The 23,549-nt window shown below is 35.0% G+C and overlaps 1 protein-coding gene across 2 annotated transcripts in view; it reads left to right on the top strand.

Annotated features, from left to right (window-relative positions):
* The window catches only part of LOC139967901 (neuronal acetylcholine receptor subunit alpha-9-like), a 64,615-nt gene that overhangs the window by 1,299 nt on the left and 39,767 nt on the right, over positions 1-23,549 (top strand). For both annotated transcript variants that reach the window (XM_071972096.1, XM_071972097.1), the window contains exon 2: positions 22,633-22,784. In XM_071972096.1, coding sequence (XP_071828197.1) covers positions 22,633-22,784 — 152 coding nt within the window. The remainder of the gene's footprint in view (positions 1-22,632; positions 22,785-23,549) is intronic.

Below are 23,549 nucleotides of genomic sequence, written 5' to 3'. Positions count from 1 at the left end.
CGTGGTATTCTCTAGGGCGTAGAAGTTCGACTAAATACGTAATTTGCCTTAGGTGCACTTATCACCTTTAGTAGTTAGTAAGCCGTCAATTGATTGAATTTGAAGTATTAACGCCGTAAATAGAATCCCACTACCAAAATACATCTGTTTTTTAGTATGAAAATAATTAGAAAAGATTGAGAACTGTAATATATAGTATGTAAACTTTGTAAAAAATGCTAACTGCATTTACATGATGGGAAGATAAAGTCGGTGTGTGAGAGCGTCAGAGCAAATTAATGTTTGTTTATGCAGCGATGAAAGTGTTTACTCAAACAAATCTCTCATCTGTTGTTTGGACATCATTTCCCGTTTTCAATCTTTATCTTGATGATAGAAAACTAACGCTGGTCAAAGAAGAGATACAAACTAAGCATGTCTTAATGCATCTTAATGAATATCATCTTGGTGCCATGTCTCTCTGAGTATATTCCATGCATCCTCTTCATCTCACTGATCCTGTAGGAGGTGGAACTTAAAACGAATTGGTCATTAGAAAGATTATTTTTAGACTTTTTACTGACGTAATAACCTGTTTTGAGTATATATCGTCACAGAATTAGGTAGACGTATAGAGTCAATAGTGAGTGTGTACATGCAAGATGCATCTACACGTAGAATCGAAAATCTACTAAGAATGTGCCATATGGACACAATTACTGTCCAACCCTTTTATACCAGTTGCCCCCAAAATGTATAGTTTCCTTCTTGTTTTGAAGAAGTGGAAGCGGTTAAATTGATCCCTTTCCATATCTCTCATCCCCCGATGTTGTGGAAATAAACATCACTTTTTTTGGTTTGCATCGCCTCTTTGAAGAAAATCTTTCTTAAAAAATCCCATTGATTTGTTGGCGGCGAGAGGAATTGAGCTCACACTCAACGATCCAATCAAAGTTATTATAATATTCGCGCGGATGATGGAGAGAGTGAAAGGAAGAGTGTGTCGTCTCACCTTTTATTAATTCCGTGGTGTTAACAATACACCTTTACCTTATAAGTTCAATTCGTTAAATATAGAATGTTCATTTGGCATCTTTATACCTTTCATTATTTGTCTAGAATAGGGGAGAAAATAACCACGGAGTCGATATTTTACTGGAAATGCCCTCTCTTGAAGAATGTGTTTTAAAGTTTTTTTTTTTACCTCTACCAATACGCTTGAATATTGCTTGAATCATGGAAAATATATCATATTAACATCCTTCAGTAATATTTGAGAGAGAAAACAATGTTCCAATAGAATTAAGTTGCTTCAGACAACGACAGTTTTGTTGCGATAGCACGATTTCATGACACCCTTTAGCTATATCTCTGGTAAAAGGTCAAGCCTAAATGAGGACTTTCTATTGTGTAATTACTATAACAGAAGGCGACATGCTATGCAGTGGCGGTTATACCAGGGACTTGTTATGCCATAACAACTCCCTGGGTATACCGGCACCCTCAGTTTGCTGTCATGTTCAACAGGAAAACTTTCTCACAGCCGGTTATGTCTTCTTCGGCAATATGCCTCGTCATGTAACGTCTCGCAAAGGAATATCTTAATAGATTGTCTTACATTGAACCTATCTCTAGAAAGCCTATTGACATTAGCATTTGCGTTTTGAATTTCGCTTCTTAGATGAGTAAAGTTTGTTACGCCTACAATATTGTCATATCAGGTGTGCCCAGACATATTTAATCTTGGTGGAAGATGTTATTTCAGATTGCTGATCAAAATGATTGTACCGTCAGAATTCACGTTTTCTGATCAAGAGGACACCTTTTTCGTAAACCCTTTCTTGTAAAGCCATATTACTTAAACGTTTGATTGACTCTGATGGGAAATACAGGAATATGCTTCAATTTATATATATAGAATTAAAACAAGAAAGTATCCAGTTGCTTTCATGAAGAGCGAATATAAAAAAAAGGTATAAATTATATGCTTTCCATGAGTCCCAAATTGATTTGAAGAAAACACCACAATATGTTGTTTAGAAATCACATAAAAGAACACAAATTTTGATAAATAGTTAACATGCAATGTCATCCTGGAATCTATTGGACTCGGTCGTTTTGTGGCAATTTTAAAGTAAATGATGTATTTTGAAGTAATACTTTAATAGAAACTGAAAATAGACCACGTTTCAGTATGTTTGTGGTATGTGTGGCTTAAGTAAAGGTGTACTAGCTAGTCAACTTGTTAGTATTAACGTGAGCGATTGCTGTTTACGCTTGCTGCTTGCACTTACCTATACTTACTAGAACATTAACGACACTATTATAAGCATTACACAGTACGCATAAAACGTTAGCACTACGGAAGCACGGAAGTTCTGGAGAGAATCTTTGTTCGGGCAAGGAACTCATCATTTCGAAAAAAAGGAACGAAACACTGTTAATAATTAGCGTGTATTTAAGGCGCTGTAAAGAATAATTGCTCATGTTCCATATGTTTCCACGACAAGCCACTGTGAGTAACGACGTATTTTCGTATAGCCTGAGGTAAAGGACTTTGTTTTGTGCGCGGAGCAATACCGGTCATCGACGCATTACCTATTTTACATGTTATTATTACGTATTTCCATTCGTATTGGCACTTCCATTCGCACTTGAGATACTTATAGCCAAACATGTATTGTACCTTTCTGTTGGTGGAATCCTATCTAATGAACACTGTGTATTGGCTTACAAAACTTTTGGTATAGATGTTTATAGCATTGTACTTTCATGTATTTGCCAGAGTTGAATTAATTCTGATGCACTTCAGTAACACAGCTAAATCTATATCCGAGCTTCAAAAGCTGTCACATATTCTAAATGGTTTTGGCATGTTGGTTTTAAAAGATTCAGTTTGGGTGTCATTGGCATTTCCAACAATTAACCAATTTGTAAATACTGTTGTCTTAGCTTATTTGATTCCTTCAAAGAAAATGCATTTACAAAAAAGTCAACATTTCCATTCAAATTTTGACTAACTTGTCGCCAAATCCTTCTGCCCTACAACAAATGAGAAACGAACTCAAAAGAACTCTCTTTAAAGTGAAAAGCAAGTTTCATAAAATTTTAAAATTGATAAGGTATACTGTTGGATTGTTATAGGATTATCCTGGGGACAATTGTTCATACTCAATGGAAAATCTTTGATCGAAATCTTTGTAGACAAAAGTGTAGACCAACAACTTTGCTTAATAAGCAAATCCTGTTTGGTATGCTTGGATCAATTGCATATACAAAAGCATACATCATAGTACAGCCAACTGGTTTGATGAGGCACGGTCCGTGGTGATGGAGCCATGGGAAATCATTTTTAGATATCATTTCATAAGAATACGCAAAGCTGGGTTTATTGCAGCATGTGGTATAGTAACAAACATTTGCATTGACGTCATAACATAAGTGGCGTCTCGATTGAAAAAGACATTTTCAGATCGGTTGAACAATAAATTAATAATCGTGTCAAAAACAGGAATAATATAAAGAAGTCGCATTGATGTACTGCATTGATAGGCCAATGAGAACCTTACGATAATTTAAAAACCTATTAAAGAGTTTCTCTCATGAAGGAGAAGCATAAAACATAGCACCGTGCATCAGTCCGCTGAGTGACAGAGGTGTTTAATATGAAGAATAAATGTAACAAATATATAAGAAGCATTTGAAAATACTATCGTCATATAATCTAAAGTGAAAATTTGAGCAAGTCTAAAGATGCCGGATCCCCTAGGGGCTCACTTTAAAATGTTTTCCTTTTATCATAATCATTCTTGATACATTCTTAAGTTAGAGGTAGTTTTTGGCAACTTATCGCTACAATAATGAGGGTTTTAACCTTACCGATAGGAGTTGGGTATTTTCTGATTGCGTTGGGGCAGAGAAGGTACACTATTATTGCCTGCGATGGGAAGCCGCAAGAAAAAAGAGAAGGGGCGGTGGGTCGGGCGGGCGGGGCGTAGCTGGGGGCGAGCTTCTGGAAGCTGCAGCATTCTTACTGATATGTTGTGGTCTGTCATCGTTATTTTCAAGCAGAAGGTTGATGTACACTTCATTTGGAAGGCATCTCCATCATTCACTATTCTAGTCATTTGTTGTTTTTGAGCAAATTACAACAAGAACATTGAACGAAAATCCATTAAGAGACTAAGTTGTTTCTCATCCAACAGTTGCAGTATATGGCATCACAACTTGTGAAACTGACAACCCCAAATAGTGTGAAGACGGATATGTCCCAAACATTGTGAAGACGGATATGTCCCAATCATTGTGAAGACGGATATGTCCCAAACATTGTGATGAAGGATATGTCCCAAACGACATGAAATTGTTTTTAGTGATTTGTGTTATTTATTCATGACGGGCATCTCTGATATAGAAGATAAAGATTAGTGAGTTGCCCCTCTATCTCAGGCTTTCTCTTTTGTTTATTCCGCAAATCTTTATAAAGTAACCCATGGCCATTTCAACTGGACTATTACATAAGAAAGGAAGAAACGTTTGCAGTAGTTCAAACATTTCTCAATAACATAATATCTGTGTTCCATTGAGTCAGTAATAACACCATTATATGTGATTTATTCTTCATACTCTTCCATTATGTAAGTTCTTATGGGCCTCTTTGGTTTAACCAGCGAAGTGTCAATAGTAGACCGAACTGTGTAGAATCACGAATGAAACATGTAATTTAGAAACCTTGACTGGGGCTTTGTAGACGTTTTTCAGTCATCAAAATCGATCATAGATGGTAGACCTGACACTCCTATGAGGGCATTCACTATTACATTGTATAGAAGGTATCGCATTACATATGCTTTCCTCACCGCTGAAGTACGTGGACAAATAACGTACATATCAAACACAGATTCTACGCCATCTTTAAAGTCGATACGAGAATGAAACGCATTCGTTTCTACAGTTAATTATTGATCGGTTTCAGGCGCGAGTGATTCTACTTACACTGACTGTTTGGTTTGCTACTTAAAAGCATAGAGAATTAAATCTCGGTGTTGAATTTGTCCATTCTCTTAGTTGTAGTACTGTACTAGTTGAAACAAAAGTCAGGTCACACACAGCGTTTCAAATATGATGGGGAAAAAACAATACCGCAAAGAAACACTTGAAGTCAATAATTATGTTCAGTGTTCTGGTAAAACATATCTGTTCTCGAAATAACATTTATCATATCGAAGGTTTACCTATAACAGAGGTCTCATTACACTTGACAATTTGTACTAAATATATACCATTTGTCATGAAATATTGAAATGAAACAAGTAAAGAGATATTTCGGTTGCTGACGTCGGTCACTCGATAGAATTACTGGAAATATTCACCATATCTAGGTCAAGGCTACATCCTCGTATCACTTTCTGTGATAAAGTATGATTTTTCAAAAGTCACTGATAGTGAGTGGATGCATCTAGTAACAGCTGTGTTAATGATGTCATCATTGCAATTAAAATTAAAATGTGGCTTTTTGTGGCTTTTAAAGCATAGAGCCACAGATTAACATGTTATTTGTACCCCAAGAAGGCTATGTAATGTTGATGGAATTCGAACATAGGAGAACATTGAAGCATGGGCAATCAGCAACAAGATTTTAATAGGAATGTTATAAGCTTTGAATAAGGTCTACCATGATGACATGATAGATTACCTACTGTGAACCACTTTCTGGAACAAGGGAGGGCTCAGCCCAGGCATAGTTAGGATGCAATAAATCGGTATTTTACCGTATTTCGAGTTAGGGACAAGATCTTGAGATGGATTAAACGACCAATAGAATACCATATCTCCAACAAAACAAAAACTGCGTATATCTGGTATGACCTTCGTTACATTTGATTTAATAGGCTTTCGTTTGATGTTGCTTGCCAGGTGCAGCAGAACATTAATTCTAAAAGTTACATTACCTTCAAATATCGCAAGTTTTCTACCAAATGGTCTGCACAGTAACCTTGGTGTCCTTTAAATCACTGATATTCATATTTTTAAGACATGTGCTTTTATCTACATGTATACATAAAGAACTGCTTTTAGTAACATTCTCAAGCCTATAGAGATTCACCTGTGGCCAGATGTATTAGGAGTTATATACGTTTCACTAGGCGCAATTCTAAACATGGTGAACAGATGCTGGATAACTATTGTTTTAAACTCTGGAATGAGTTTCCTAATAGAAATTAAGAAATAACTCCAATCCGTGAACAATTCTTAATACAAAATTAAAGGCCTGTTATGTTGCTAAATACTTCGATTAAGTTATATGTGTCTTATTCTTAGACAAGTCTTATTAACTATTTCTCAGGCATGTTTGTTTCCATACCAACAAGTTGTTTCATGTTCTTTTTTCTTTTTCTTTTCCTTAAATGTCGCTAGCTCCGAAAACATTGTAATGTTTTACCAGTATCCTGTTTATGTGCATGAACGTAATATGTAAATTTGTTTGTATATGTAATCATATACATAAATGCGTATATGCATATCTCAAAACAATGCATAAATAAACAAAATCAATCAATCGACCTTTGGTTCAACCAAAAAGAAAAATTAACCTCTTAACAAACTATTTTGATTGTCAATAAATTTTGAACATTCAAATTCGTTCTACCTTTTCGGCCTTTAACTGTCTTTTCTTAAAAATACTGTCTCCATATAAGGATGATAACAGCAGAACACATGGTATTTTGTTATATATTGGAGATTTTTAACAAAAGTATGAAATGATGGTAATTGACTAAACAAAAAATAACGAATATTAAATATATGCATATTCCACTATGCTTTACATTAAGTGTCATTTCAGTTTTTCTTTTCAATATTTCAACTTTTTTTTTATTATTACAGACTGATTGACATTTTTATTATTGGTTAGAACTTCTTCAGGTTTCAGGTTTTCGTGTTGGATTCCCAATTACCAAAGGCAGACTCGGAAGTTTTTTTGCTTCATTATTCTTAAGAATCTAACAAACAATGTTGTTATCATTCATGCTTGTATTTGTCAAACGTTCTTTGTGAGAAAAATAAAATCTGATCCTAGGCGTATAATTCACGTATTCCGTAAAACGCCTGTCACCGAAATCGAGGAATTATTCCTGTTTTATGGCAAGACACTTGAAATATATGAAATATTCAGACAAGAAGAAAGTACTAAAATTGTTTATAAATGCATTTATTAGCTATAATTTCATATGTCAGAAAACGTGTAACTGAGCAATTCACCGCTATATAAATAATAGTCTTGTTTGACATAATATCCTAACACGTGACGTCATAAGCCCGTTTTGGATGAAAAAGTATCATTGCTCAAAGAAATAGTATTCAGTTTTTCTAAATTGCATAAAAACATGTAAACTGATTTTCATATCAATATATCGCTGTTTCTGCCTAAGGGTTTATTCTATAACTCACAAACAACGTCATAAATTTGTTATCAACGATTCTGTCAGACATGTGGGTTACACCATTAGAGCTACAGGGGGAGATATTTTTGGTTTAACTTTGGTTTCTCAAGAACAGTATTGTTACTGTAGTTACATTTTAACAAATCAAGTTTACCTCTCTGCAAAGCCATAGGGGAAAGTGTAAAATAAAATAAGCCTATGTGTATGAAAAGTTGGAAAAAATTGTATAGTAGAATAGGAAAAGTAAGTACATCTCAGATAATACACGGCAAAGTGAGCTAATTGATGTCTGCCATTATATATATATATAGATATTAAAAGCAAACTGACCTTTCGTAAGAAACATCTGCAGCCTTGGTAATTCTTTAATAGCCTCAAGTCTAAATGGAAAGTGGTAAAAACTGACCAAAAGATTTGTTTCAGTAAACAGGTTCTTTTTTCGATAAACAAGGTGGATTTGAATCTGACAACTTGGATTGGTAAGTTAAAGAAAGCATTAATATATAGAATGAGGAAGAACTAAGATAAACAAATCCTTTTAAGTAGTGTCAAATTGACATGCAGGCTTTTGAAAGTCTTACGTGAATTCCGCTATTTGTGTAGTGTATGCGAATTTCAGGACTAGATTTACTGGTCAACCTCAAAGGAATTATGACACTTTGTGGTCGGTATTTCGTCTTTGAAGATTTGCAACAAGTAGTTTATATAGTTAGTTTTTTATGTTTGCTTTGTTTATATTATTTGTATTACTAGGTGCGGTTTATATGCGCATAATCATTCAATTGACGTATCATGTGAGCGAAATCGTAGAACCATGCAGTTGGCATCTGAACTGCATAATATATGTCATGAAATCACTCCAGTTAAACATGTAGTTTTACTGGAACTGTTAGAGATATTTGTCGGTGACCAGTGTGCAGGACAAGACGAGGTATTGAGGTGTATGTAGGGGGGGGGGGAGGAGGGATGACTCAGTAAAAAAATGTTTCTCTTACTAACGCGACCATGATTGTAAAGTGTGAATTGAGGGTGAGCTTTCATTCTTTTCTCAAAGGCACTTTGTATTAAATCATAAAACGACGTCCATTTAATACGAAATACCGACAGTGTCCCCCTTTAACCATTTATACAGCTAGCTTTAGTCTGTCTTACATAAAGTATCTATTTGTAAAAGTAAGTTTGCCTGACGTTTCGATCCTAGCAGGATCTTCTTCAGAGGCTAACTGACATTTAGCCTCTCAAGAAGTTCCTGCTAGGATCGAAAGGTCTGGCTTACTTACTTTTACACATTCTCTAACACAGGCTCTTTAGTGGATACGCAGTTTGCTAACAGTTTTACTTTATATTGATAAATTATATGTGACATAAATATCTGCGCGTTATGTGAATTGTATATTGTTCACTGACAGCACATCATCAGTTGAAAGATCTCTGCCCTGTTAATTTTTTAAATATACCCCATTGATATCCTCTTTCACCTCTAAATTTCCAAATGTTTGTCAAATATAATCATATTAACCGAGGCGGTAAAGGATATTTGATGACAGATTTCTAAGCGATTCTATAGTTTCAGTACTTGTTACAATTCCATCCTAAATGAATTCAGATTAGGGCGATACAATGACTTGATTTATTCGTACCGATATTGATACCTTTTACCGAAACATTTACTTGATAAGCCCATAGTATACATTGGAAAAAAAGAAACATTGAGGAATCGAAACTATATTGATTTGTCACGGATATCTGGGGCCCACTCTGTGTCTTGCTTGGATCTTAGTGTGAATTTTGGTGAAAGGTTGGATGAGCCTTGCTCTTATCCTTCCCACTGCCCTCCTCGTCAAGATAGCCTATAGTCAATAATTATCAGTAATTAAATGAGGCAAGCAGACAACCGAACATGTGTTCATCTACCCCCCCCCCCCCCATAAAGTGACAGGAATGAAGCAGACACACAACAAGCAAACTCGTCACGCACGTTCCATCACTCTCATTTTCATATAAATACCAAGAGTCTTATAGAAGGGAAAACCGCTTTGTCACAAAACCAGGGGAAATATCATTTTGTTGCACACTGAACTCAAACAACAAAATGACATTTGTTGGAAAATGATTTGTAACATACGTCGTTTGACCGATTACATTTATACTTGATTATTGAGTATAACGTAAATCTTCACATATATGTCTACGTGTCACATGCATCTTAATGTAATGTTGCATTGGACGGTCATACACACGTTCCCGTAAACCAAGCAGTGAAAGCAAGTTGACCGGGGAATGTGACACTATAAACGTATGCAGCGTAAAGTTATACATAGCATTAACTTATACTAAAGTAGTCTGTTTATAACATTCTCTCCCATGCGTATCCAAGTGTGTAGGTTTTTTTCTTTTATGTATGGTAGCAGGCCTGGTAGGTAGGCGAATTGGCTACAAGCATCTCGTTAATAACCAGCTGTTTTATACGTTTTTGTTTTATTAATTTTCATTTAATCTCTTCACAAAGCTGCAAGGTTATTAAAGGACACGACCGGCCAATCTTTCCTTTCACCGTATTCGGCTTTACGGAAGTTCATCACTCACTTATATTGAGTTTGATAGGAGACGCCAAAATATTAATTTAATACAATCTGTTAATAAATCAAATCTTAATTTTACCAGGAATTAATAACTCAACGGATTTAATAAATGAATTTAAAGATATTAAAGCTTAAGAAACCCCTGTATTTGCGTGCTGATATATCCAGATCTGAGCAACAACACCGCTTTCACTGAATGTGTAATTAAACCAACAGCAGATATGTAAGCAATAAGTAAGAAACTCCAGTTTGTATCAAGAGGTGAAGAAGGGGGGGGGGGGGCAGAGCAGCGGCAGCAAAAATAATTCACTGGAAAACGCTGTTCATAAAACTAGTTGTAGCATGCAGATCGTCTGACGTCAGCAATTACGATCAAACCTAAATATTGTCTGATTAGTGACTGCTGAATTAATTCCAACTTTACGAAAAGGAAATCAAATGTAATTACGAAATTTCAGAGCATCTACCAACATTAATGAAACAAATATGATGACTTAGATATTTGATTTTGTTTTCATGTATCAAATAAACTTCGACTTTTAAAGGCGTACCGGTACTGTCTACAATTAATTAGATTAATTAAACAAAAGTAACAGCAAATATTGTAAATTAGTTCTGTAATAATTCAAATGACTTCGGAAAATCTGTGTATTATTTTTTAAAGTGTAAAATATCGTGTTTTCGAATTTTCAACCAGATGAGTCTTTAGAGTTATAGAGCTCTAAATGAAAACGTGTGTCCAAAGGACACTCTAGTTGCAACACTTCACGCCACTTACCCGATAGATATAATCAGATTTTTTTTACCTAATAGTTTCTAAACGTTCACAAATAGCACTTCCATTCTTAAGGCTTTTTTTCCCATTTTTTTTTTTTTTTGTGGTTTTGACAATATTATTTCTGTATGAAATGTGTTCTTCTCGCCTTCAGTTCATTTTTTTTTCTTTTTACTTTTTTTTTTTTACCTATAGCGAGTCTGTGCATTAGTAGCAAAGAATGACTTTAATACGTTCGATAACTACATCATAATCATATATGCGTTATGGCCCTGAGTAAAATACATTCCTAGCTTCGTTAATTGAATCGCCGCAAAACACAAGGTTGAGCAAACAGTCAACTTGCAACTTTCTTCTCATCATATGTATGGAATAAGCAATATGATATAGTGATGCGAATAAGAAACCCATTGGACGTCAGGTCCAGTGCATTATAGGCTATAGTAGGTGCACGTATACAATACCATGATCATTACGGTATGATTGTTCCAGATGAATTCAGTAATTAAAGGAAGCAATTTGTTACAGATTTGAAGCTCAGGATGCTTAAAGCAATACATTTGATCTTCTGAATTGATTTTCGTGCATGCCGTTTTTCCATTATAACGGTTGAACTCATAACTATTTATTATTATTTTTAGTTAATTTGATGATTTTCGATGTAATACGATGTAACAATGGCCGTCAATTTCTTGAATAGCATTTGCTTTAAATAAGAAGAACAGATTCTGAAAACTGTCTATGCGTCAAATTATTGAGAGCCGAAATGCAAACATTAGTATTTTGCTCTTACACCTTCATTTTGTTAAAGACAGTCTAACATGGTGTCCGACTAAGTCTGATCACCTTCGTTTTAGTAAAGTAATATCTTTCAATAGCGCCAAGCACATAATAAGAAAACGTCTTTTATCTACTGCGTAGGCGTAAATACATAGTAAATAATATTGCAACATGTAAGGCAATATGTCTTAGGCGACAAATTGTTAAGTGTCTTTCACTGACTTTGTTGCTTGCGAGCAAGATTTTTAGTGAAAAACAAAAACAATTATCAGAAGTCTTAATTACATCTATTACTTCCATTAATGAGAAAAGGAACATTCGACACTCTTCATCTGATGTACGGAAGTAACATACGTGTTTTCCATGTACATTATCCGTCTTATAACGTCATTTCAAGGTATGACACCGATGCAGCTTTAAGTTACTTCAGATAAAAAACTTCAAGCTGTTAAGTAAAATACAGCACTGGTATAAACAGAATGGCGTAAATGCATTTTCGACTTCAATGTCTCTCTTAAATGAATCATTTTAAGGTTTTAATGTGAGTATATAGATGTGGTCGAATACGGTAAAAGAATTAAAACAGTTAGTAAATTCATATGTCAAGGAGACCATAGAAAAAAAGTTTTATGCCTGCCATAGTTTAGAACCCCGACACAGATAAAACATAAATGTCTGAATTGACTGGAAATCTGATTACAACTACATACTCGGTTGATTTAACCTTTACAGCGGTCACTCCGATGCATCAATATTTATTCTCTTAACACATGAATAGACAAACCAAGGTTTTAAGAAGATTACTATATTTTCCTCGGATTTATAAAAGTGTAATCCAGAAAAGAAAAACATCACCCACGAGAAAAGAACCGAGTTGATCCAAACTTGAAAGAAATGGAGGTATTTAAAACAAGAGTAAAACACCTCTTGCATGCTTCCGAAAGTCCATCTAATCAAATCATATGTGTTATAATCAGATTGTAAAGGAACCTATCGTGAAACTTTGAAATCGGCGAGACAGGATATATATATATATATATATATATATATATATATATATATATATATATATATATATATATATATATATATATATTGTTGAAACGTTATCCTCCTGAGAGAAGCGAATTCTCTGACTCTAATGATTTGGTTTGCTTTAAAGGAAACCACTTCAACTATATTGAAGTTCCGCAGGGATAAGGCACGGGGAATACGATGCCCTATATGAAAGACTGACCATCATCGGCGAACAAATAATAATCAACATATTTAACCGAACATTATTATTCCAGTTTGCAGAGATTTAAGCGATATAATCGCCAAGGGATAGACTGATGATGGCACACTAATTCACCTTGTCTTAAGTCATAAATATTTAATGAGAAATCCTTTTAGTCAAGCGTAACCTAGTTAATATTTGAAAGTAAATCAATCAGCAATGTGAAAACGACTGAGAAAGTATAACAAATTTTAAACAAAAGGAATGCTTTTTTGTTGTTGCTTAAACGAGGTTGGAACTACCGATTGACTGCAGGATTACCAGTTCTGTACTCTACCAGCTGTGGAACCCCTTATATCAGGGTTTCACTAACTCTATCCCCCCACGAACTCCATGTGGATGTCAGAGTTGTCCACGAACCCCCAACTTTCCGAGACACGATCTGAGTCATTATTTTACTATATTACGCATAACAGTGCTTCGAAAAGATCAAGTATCACATGCATGGTACGGTACTGGTATGGCAACATATGCGTATGGAACGCGAAAAGAGTTTGTCTATAGGTACGACTTTTGTACATTACTAATTTATATGATACATCAGATTTTAGTTCAACTAAAAGTACTCTAGTTTTGACTTTCAGAAACGTCTCACGAACCCCCTGGGATGGACTCACGAACCCCCTGGGGTTTCATGCACCCCAGGTAGGAACCCCTGCCTTATAGGCAGTGAAGATCCCCAGATAACCACCTCATAGCTGTGGGTGTCAGTCAAAACCCACAGAACCTGATAATATTACAGTAAAATAATGAAACAAAAAAAGGGTGTGGGATTCCAGCCAATACTCATAGCTAGTACAGTAACTACTGTTCATGTTCCACAACCGTGCATCCGTAACTACTGCGCTGTATTCGTAACACGGTAACATGTGTTACAGGTGACACAGTCATTACTGCAAATTTAAAACGTAAAAATTTAATTTTTAAAATAAAAAAATTAAAAACAAATTTAAAGTTTAAATTGCACTTAAGATAAATTTTCTTGTTCTCTTTATTCTGTGTAAATTAAACCTATGGGTTTAAACTTAAATCGATGCTGTTTCATTTGATATCTCAATTATGTTAACATAATAAAGCCTATCATTCCTTCAGTTTATCAGGCAGTTATTAAACATATTCGTTTGATTTGAGACCCACATTTAAATCGTCTTACAGTACATCTGCTCATTAAAAGATCAGATACGTTTTTACTATATATGTATCGTGCATGCTGATGCAAATGTTACGTACGGTATTCGTGAACATTTCTGTAACCTAGATCTTATTAAGCTGAGAAGGATTTCTTTTTTTCTTCTTCTTCGAGGTGATTAAACATTCCATGCCCTTGCATTATATCCTTAATCCATTATTACATAAAAGAAAATTGATGAAAGCAGGAAACGAAAGAGAAATTAACTCTTGGAACAATATGCCTCCAAACGGTTTCCTATTTTCCTTGAATATTTCTCCTTCTTTTCTTTTTTAAAAAAACCTTATACGGCTAGGTGATTGAGAAAAACACAGCCGTGGAATAAAATAGGTCAAAAATATTTCATATTAAATTTGAAGAAAAAGTATATGAAAAGGTCTTACCCGATAAAAAGTTACATTCAGTCAGTTCGGTATCGATTTGAAGCTCCTAATCGAATTATTTATATTATATCTCTAGGCAAAAAATCTCTAAAATTAGCTGCTACAGTGGTATAGTATTAAGGTATAAAAGTGTTCAAAAAGTTAGATTTTGTAGCGTAAATACAAAGCATGTCTCTCTTTTTTACCCGAAACTATCACACACAACTCTTCTAAAAGTCTGAAAAGAATCATTTTTAGCGTTAAAGTTTTCTATATATTATTACAATGATGCTTCAATATGAGGCTGGCAACCCCTTACCCTTTAAAATGACCTTCCTATTATATACTATGGTTAAAGTGGAATTCTATAAATCTTCCAACTTTTCAGCTAAACAGTGGGAAGGAGTTTGGTGATAATGTATATCACGCATATACGACGCCATGTTCTTATATACACACTTATTGTCTTATCAATGAACTGTTTTTAATGTATAAATAAAGACACGAGGTCGGGATGATTTTGCCTTTCGTCTTTGGTAATGGAGATCCTTCGCTTCATCCCTTTAGGCTTGTAGCAAGAAACGACATCATCTGACATTGTCTTGATGTGAATCACCGATTTAGTTTAACAAATGAATAATTTGCTTCTAACTATAATTCCAATCTGATGAACACCTTCCCCAGATTTTTTTTTCTTTTTTCTTTTGCCTTCGGTAACAAGTTCATTTCATTGAGGTCTTAAAGCGATACTACACACAGATGATGTTAATTACGTCTTACCTATGTCCAATCGAGGTGGAAAGAGGGGGAGGGGGGGGGGACCCTGGAATGAAAAATGTTACCAGGAAGTACATCTGAAATGTCAAAAATTATATATATATATTCATTATGACACTGAAAGAGGACGAGTAACAAAAATTGTTGTGATAGGAGTAAAAAAAAAAACAACGTCCGAAACTTAAAAAAAGAAACAGGTATTGCTCTGTTTCATCATCATTTTCAACATTAACAAATTATTTGTGTTCTTGTTCTGTGTTCTGAGAACCTAATTGGTTCACACATAAATATATGACGACAAGATGACGTTAATTAGCTTGACTTCACGAACGTGAACAAGATCGAGTATTTCAAAATTAAACTCTATCTCTACAAAGAAATGAATTCTGAGATTATTCTACATTCGGGAAGAAAAGTAGGACGCTATTCTTAAAAGATATAGAGAGAAATATTGACACTTTTATTCTGTCACCCTCAAACCACAAGTAGCACTAGGAATCAAATATCTTCACATTTAAACAAAGACATTGGGAAGATGAAGCTGATTTCGCGATTAGGGCAGTTACCGTAGGCTTCGTGATGGCGATATTAAGCTGCATCTGTTTTTTCATGAAAGCCAATTTGTTCGCAGTTGGCCTCTTGAGTTCAAAATCCTCAATCTTGTTTGAATATTGGCGGATATATAAGTACAGAAACCGCTAGAAGTACGGACAAGATCTCGAGGTATCGCAGGTGGCATTTGGTGACAGAACCAGATATCGAGATTAAAGGCCTTAATGACATATGCCAGTTACCGGAAGGTGTTTACGTAGAAAACTACAGATGGTGTTTGGTGTGCATATTAAAATAACCTAACAACACAAATTAGGTATCGCCGTCGCATCACTAATATGACTCCTAGATTACCCTTCATGAATCTTACATCTTATTACCATGTCTCTTAGATTGGACACCCATATGAAGACATGAAGTGCCGTATATATATATATATAATCCAACTAAGCGTATAATTAGACACTCTAGTCAAGTTAGATTCGTTATTATTTCAAACTGTGTTAAAGCTGTGTGAAGCTTTACAGGCTACACTGAATTTTTAATCGATCAAAATACGAAGAATTTAACATTGTTCTAACGACTTAAACTAGGCTATCATTCGAGTTCCTCGTTTAAGTTCAACCATTTACAAATAACAGAAAAATCGAGGTATGCCAGACTTATAGGGGCAAGCACCGACAGTGGTGACGATAGGTAACTGTAATCATGTTCAATGCTATATGTAGGCCTAGCCAAATTTTACATATACTTGTTAGTGTTAGTGAGTAGGCTGTATCACCTGATGACGCACACCTTTCGGGTCGAACAGAAATGCTTCGGAAGCATATACAAGTTGACGGGAAACCGCTAAAGGTGTCTACCAATCACAACACAAATATATGTGCATGTATCCCATTCGCAACGTTTCTTCTAAATTCAGATACTAATCATCTGTCACGTTAATATGTTGTTTCACAATATAACGATAAAGAACGAAAACAGAATAAGAACGAAGACATTATAAGACAATGGATGATTGCTGCCTATACCTAAACTACCGGGGACTTTTGCTCTGTTTTGTTCTATCCATATTCAGTACACAATCATGTAATTAGATAACATAAAATACCATGTAGGAATTAATGTTACAATTATTGTCTTATTGATAAGACGCCTTACAGTTTGTGTTATTTACACTAAAAATCTTCCAAAAAGTGAAATAAAATGTTTCTTTCCTTCGTTGTTATATACCTGAAATATCAATTTATGCCCCTCGTCCCTATTTGCCTTAGGTCCTAAATAAGCTAAATTCAGGCATTCCCGTGGATAACATGAATTCACGTTTCATTGTGTTTGTTTTCCTACAATTGATTTATAATTCTGTTCGTTGTGGGAAGCAGAAGAAGAAGAAGAAAAGTGAAGAATCAAATTAAATCAACTTTTTCAAACATTCATAACATTTTAATGGATACCAACGCAAGTTAATAAATATATTCTTTAGTCCACTTTTCTGTTTCGTGAAAGCAATAATTATTGCCCAGAGAATGTCCCCTTCTTTGTGATTACAATTTACCCTTTTGCTGTATCGATCTAAATACGACAAGAGCAACAATTCAATTTTCAATTTTGGGACCTTTTCTACTTTGTTAGTGATATAATATAACAAACTGTAATACATTCGCATTTAAGATTGGACAACAGTTTACTTCCGTCACCGGTCACCGGTCACCCCGCAAACCCCCCCCCCCCCTCTCCCCTTTCCGTACCGAGTCATCGACACGCAAAAGCAGCATAGCAGTCCATTTCCACATGACCCTTTTAACTAGTTTTCAATCAGATGTTGCTTCCTTTTCCCTTGTTTTCTTATTTATTACATGAAGTGTATTAGCAAAGTATGTCGTCGTGTCACTTCGTTGGAAGGCCGGTGCGTGCTTCTGCATTTGATTTCACTCACCCTTCCCACGCCGAAGAGATCATGTTCGCGGATAATTGCCGTCTAGCGTGGATCAATTTGACATTTTTGGCCGCAAATCGTATCATGGAAAGCCGTAGAGGTAATTATATTGAGATTTGTTGATAACGAGTCCTGCAAGCACCTGTTGGATGTGTGATTTTATTCCAAACATTGAGACATTTTTATTAACTTGGTTAGCTAGTATGACCTTGTACAGAGCCTTCACTTTCTTGTTTACAATAATTGAGCGTGTTGTTCGCTATAAGATCCGTCAGTTACAGCTGAACGGTGTTGTAAGACATTAATATGGGATCTCACCCACGGTACACTTCCAGCGAATGTGAGGAATTTTACAATATACAAATAATGTTTTATAACTTTCAACCTACTGTGATCAACTCACTATTAAATAAAAAGCTTAATAAGTCAATTATTCAAGGCGTAATACAAACCAGAATTCTCAGAAACGTATCATTTGCTACCGGGCTGTAAATTTGTCACGATTGTGAGGAATTGGACATTTACATTTACGTAAAAAACATGATGTAAACCATAATTGTCATTAACGTGCCCCTTTCTAAGGGTTGTAACTCGCGGTTTTAAGGAATTTTACAACACAGAAACACGAAAGATGTTTTTCGACTTTTACCCACTTTTCACTTTAATCAAGCTTTTCTACGAAAAGGTAATTAAAGGATAAAATGTTAACAAAAATCGTCTGACTAGAAATTTGTTCTCGTCAATTATTGCCCATTTTCAACGAATTATAACCAAAAAGAGTATAGTAAGTAAATAACAAATAAAGCCAAACTTTCATGAGAGAACAGAGATTTCCAATATCAGAATTACTTCCGTGTTATCGATACTGCTGTTTATCGATATTTCTTCGACAGATATCTGTCTCATTATAAAAATGAAGTTAATAGTGAAAACCTTTAGACATTCATATATTGATATACTTCTTAATGTATTTTGTCACTGATGTTAACCTCATTTAATGGCAATTTGCATATATTATTTCACTGAGATGATGCAGTTTGGCTATGTGTTGAGGTACCGTATACCACATAATTTTATAACAGAAAGCCTATTATTAATGGTTACAGTCATCTATAGTTTGTGGAAAAGAACTATATGAATAATACCGTTCCATGCATGAAAATAATCAGTATAGGTTATGTGTTATCTTTGGATAAGTATCGGGACATGGCGTATCGCTAAAGAATGACATAATCAGGCAGTACCTTATTACATTACATCATTTAATGGTGATTAATGATTGTCTGCAACATAAAGCCATAAAGAAATGTTAATGCACTGTGGTAAGACTTTTGCAGTAAACACTTGAAGGATGGCTGCTTGCGGTTTAAGCTTCCCATGCACTAATTAGTCACCTTTACCTTCTCTCACGTACTATATACTACATGTAATCTTATAGTAACTATGTGGATTATGTGTAGAATGATACAATCAGGTAATCTCTAAATGAATGTACGTCACAGTTTTAAACTTTGCTCAGACCTTGGGGAATCTTGCTTTTAAGACTAAATGGAAAAAAATGCAAGGAAATCTTCGGTGGTATTAATCATACGGTGTAATATTATATCTGTTACTGCGTGGTATTCTGTCAGATGCACCCGATACTCATGGCTTGTAAAGCAACTATTGTTCATGCCCTACAGCAAGCATCAGTAATTACTACTTTGTGGTCGTAACACGGTAACATGTGTTACAGGTGGCACTGTAACAACTGCAAAGCTGTTACCTTGTTCCCATGTAAGACAAAGAACTGGGCGACTGACGGTAATTAGAGTAGGGAATTTACTTCAGGCAATGACAGGTAAATAATTACTGGAGCCAATTACAGGTTGGAAATTACTGTAAGTATCATTACAATACATGCAATGTATATTCATAACATATTGCAGATAATATAGTATTACTCGGAGATGACTAAAGGAACTACGAAAAGAAGGAAAATAGGGGAACCTTTACCCAAATTCAGTGAAAGTTAGTTGTCTTCAGTTTGTGTCACTATGACCAACGTTGGAGGGCACGGTTCTCTCAAATCCAGCAATAACATGAAAATAGATATTTAAACTATCAAAAGTAATTATATAACATGCCTACTCTCGTTAATGCCAATGTGGTCAGTATAGAATAGCTAGCAAGTTTGGACTTATTTTGAAGTATTGTTTAGAGATCAACTTCTCTTACGTCATATGTATGCCATAATGTTGCCTGAAATCGTTCGAAATCATTTTTGGACATTTCTTAATTTCAACATATTAATCATGCCGCCGTTTCGTGTTATATACATTTTATAATGACAAGTACACGTTCATTTACACACATGTAGATCATCAAGAAATATCACAACAGTATGAGTGGACTTGTACCGATCGAATGTTGGTGACGGATTGTAAACTTTAGTCTACTAATTCAGAGATGTGCTTGCCCATGGGGCATCGAAATACTCGATTTTGGGTCAAGGCTATGGAAAACGATCCTCTTGAACCAATTATAACTTGTGGATGTCAAATGTATACACACTCATGGACTGATACTCAGAATTTACATACATTGATTTCTGTGTATACAGTACAGACATTTGATTAACTTCTGTTTTCATTTAATTACTAAATTGGACATATTTGAAGATTTTACTGCACGACAATACTTTTTGCTGTTGTGCAATTTTTACGTTTTCAATTATTTTCGTAACTTGGCTAACGAGTTAGGCCTATATTAGGTAGAAAATTCACATTGTGGATTCAACCTTCCGGAGCAATCGTGTCAAATTATTCACTCGTTTCCCAACACTCATTAGCTAATAGTATGGAATCTGGTATGCATACACGAAGGAAAGGGAAGTGGGCAGCACCATGGTTTGGGCCAAAATATTGATATGATATATCGACTGATTAAATAATTTCACCCAATAGCAATATGATAATTCAAGCGTTACTTTGAGTGTGGACAAAATTTTTCTCTTTGTATTAATGTGTTACCACTCAATTGTCTACTCCCAATCACGTCATACCGACACTATCGTTTATTATGCAGAGTTATGATGATAACTGCGCTGCAAGCTATAAACTTCAGACATTAAGACATATCTCATCTTACCAGTAGCCAGTTCAATAAATACATAAAATGCTATTTACAAAAAGAGTCGACATCAATTTCATTTTCCCTTCAAAACTCTTCAATCTCTCCTTGAACTATTATAATTACAGTGTAACAGCACTCGAAAAGATAACTAATTCATGTTTAGGATTAAAATCAACTCAATACATACAGCTTTAACATAGTTCTTTCGAAATCGCAGCGGAAATCGATTTAGTTTGACTTTATCACTATCTTTCTAGCCGCCTCAAGGATGAGAAGGGTACATTCAATGGTTTACATTTAGCTCAGTGTATGGCAAAATGTTTACACTGTAATACTTGCTCAAGAAAGTCGTGAAGGGTAAATATTATATGAAGATACATGAAAGTCACCACTTCTTGGTGAAAGAGAAATTTTTACAAGATACCCTTTAATATTGAATACATTCTCTTTTCCTAGGCACACAAAACATAGAATGTAGTTAGTCACTTTATATGTGTTTTTTGATAGGCCTGTTCTGTTTTTTTTCTCCTGGTTTTTATACTTGATGGTAAATATATAGCAAGTCTCGTCTTCTTGTTGAAAAAGAAAGGTCTACAAGATTTCCTTTCGTAATAGAAACATTATGCAGTGTTGGCCATTATATATGTTTTGTAGGACAAACTGCACATACTTGGGGTTAATCATCATACTGGTAGACAACCTGCAGTGTAAATGGATCGTAGATAACAGTGAAAAGAATATATGTGTTTTCGGTTTGGGAGTCTTCTATAGAGTGCGGGGTGAGTGTTTCATTGGCGTCGATAATGATGTAAAACATAAACCGTATGCTGGAACCAGCAGGTGACATCAACATGCAGGAAGTCATCATATCGTGAGGACCTGACATGTATTATTAACCAGACAAACTAAAGTGTCTAATAGTAGTGAAAGAAAATTTGCCAAATTGTCCGAACGACATCAGAGGTTCCAAAATTACTCATGCCTGTCTTAATATGTGCAACATCGGATATGTGTGTCGCTGCATGGTCAACACATGCTTAATTTAAGTATAACCGACAAATAACACATTTTGAACTATGACATTTATGTCATACATTCCTTATTGAAGCATCAATATACAGTTTAGTTGGATGTGACTTTATGCCTATGCATGTATTATTTTAATATATATTGAAGTGAATAGATACACAAACAGTTCATTAAACTACATGTTTTCCTATTGGTAGTATTGGGAAGTAAAATATTTACTCATCGTGATGACTATACCGGGACATTACCTTTCATGTCTTTCATGAAAAAGGCAGATGATCATTTCTATTCAAGGACGTTCTTTATTAAACTTGTGTGCAGAACCAAACGAGATACGGGATTCTCTATATTGAAAATATATATAAGCTCGTGCATACGAAATTTCGTAATATGAACCTGTTTCTCTGGGCAGTACTACAGGCTAGATAACAATTGCAGTAAAAAGTCAAACAGGTTGGATTGGGGAGTGGCTGTTCTTTAGTTTGTTATGTATGTATGCCGGGCGTAGTAGACTCCAAAACTAATAAAACTTCAATACAAGACACATGTTGAGAAAACTACCAATCCCCCATCCCCTCAGCCACCTACTGTCACCCCCGGATTTAATCTACCAATGGATCAGCCTTGGAATGCACCCATATACAGGTGTGCAGCATTTTTAATTTATATGAATCTATATATTGATTTATGTTCATATTCATGATAGCTTTGTAATACACTATGATTGAAAGTGGTGCTATGTTATTTTTGTTTGTTTGTTGCGTGTACAGTCATTGAATTACCATTCTGCTATATTCATACATTACTCTGGCTGTTTTATTCTATTACTTTTCAAGGTTCAACTTTTGTCTGTAAAGGTGATCGACACTACCGAAAGCTTCTAGATGATATGTTTGAGGACTATGACAGGTTAGTCAGGCCCGTTTTAAACCACACTGACTACATCAATGTACGGCTACTACTCTTCCTCTCCCAAGTCATCAAACTTGTAAGTATAACACGGTTAAATTTCATTTAGATGTTTTTACTGGATAACCGAAGTTGATTGTTTAGGAAAATTATTGAACATTTTCTGAGACCTTAAAGGCGAATACCCACATCCTCATTGAATTGCATAGCGAAAACATGATTTTCTTTCTTCAATTATTTTATACTTTGTAAATGTGTCTGGTAACAGCAAAATGAATATTGTCATCATGGCAATTTATCTTAAATTTATTTTATAGTTATTTCTAATTTGTCAATCATTTATTCAAAGATGAAAAGAATATTGCTACAAAACAAGAAACATTTTGATGACAGTCTAAGTAAAGATCTAGAGAATTTTGAGAGCTACGCAAAAATTCCAAATATGTCAGGTTTCACGGATAAATCAACAAGAATATTATAAACTGTAGCTTTTTGAAGAGCATTTGCCTAGATGATATCGCAAACCCCCCTACCGTGATCCAACTTTCTGTACAGTTGAAGGTTTAGCCAGCCATATACATGTTACATCAAGTAACACATTCTCGAGCTTGGGGCAAGATTTTGAGAATGAGGTTTTAGCAAGCAGTGTGAAATATTTTCCTCTTTAATATAAGTTTCACATTGTTTCTCACCATAAAATCCTTTTAATTTAAGTCGGGGTAGTTCACCCCATAGTAATAGAATGTACGTTATATGGAACTTGGATACTGTAACAGCTTGGTACACGTACATATTATGAGTATCTGGCGGGTACCTGAGTTTTCATGGATTGTACCACACATAC

Source organism: Apostichopus japonicus, chromosome 5 (assembly GCF_037975245.1).
Source record: "Apostichopus japonicus isolate 1M-3 chromosome 5, ASM3797524v1, whole genome shotgun sequence".
Lineage (NCBI taxonomy): Eukaryota > Metazoa > Echinodermata > Holothuroidea > Aspidochirotida > Stichopodidae > Apostichopus > Apostichopus japonicus.
Note: the sequence above shows the minus strand (reverse complement) of the source record. Positions and strands in the feature narration are given on the sequence as shown.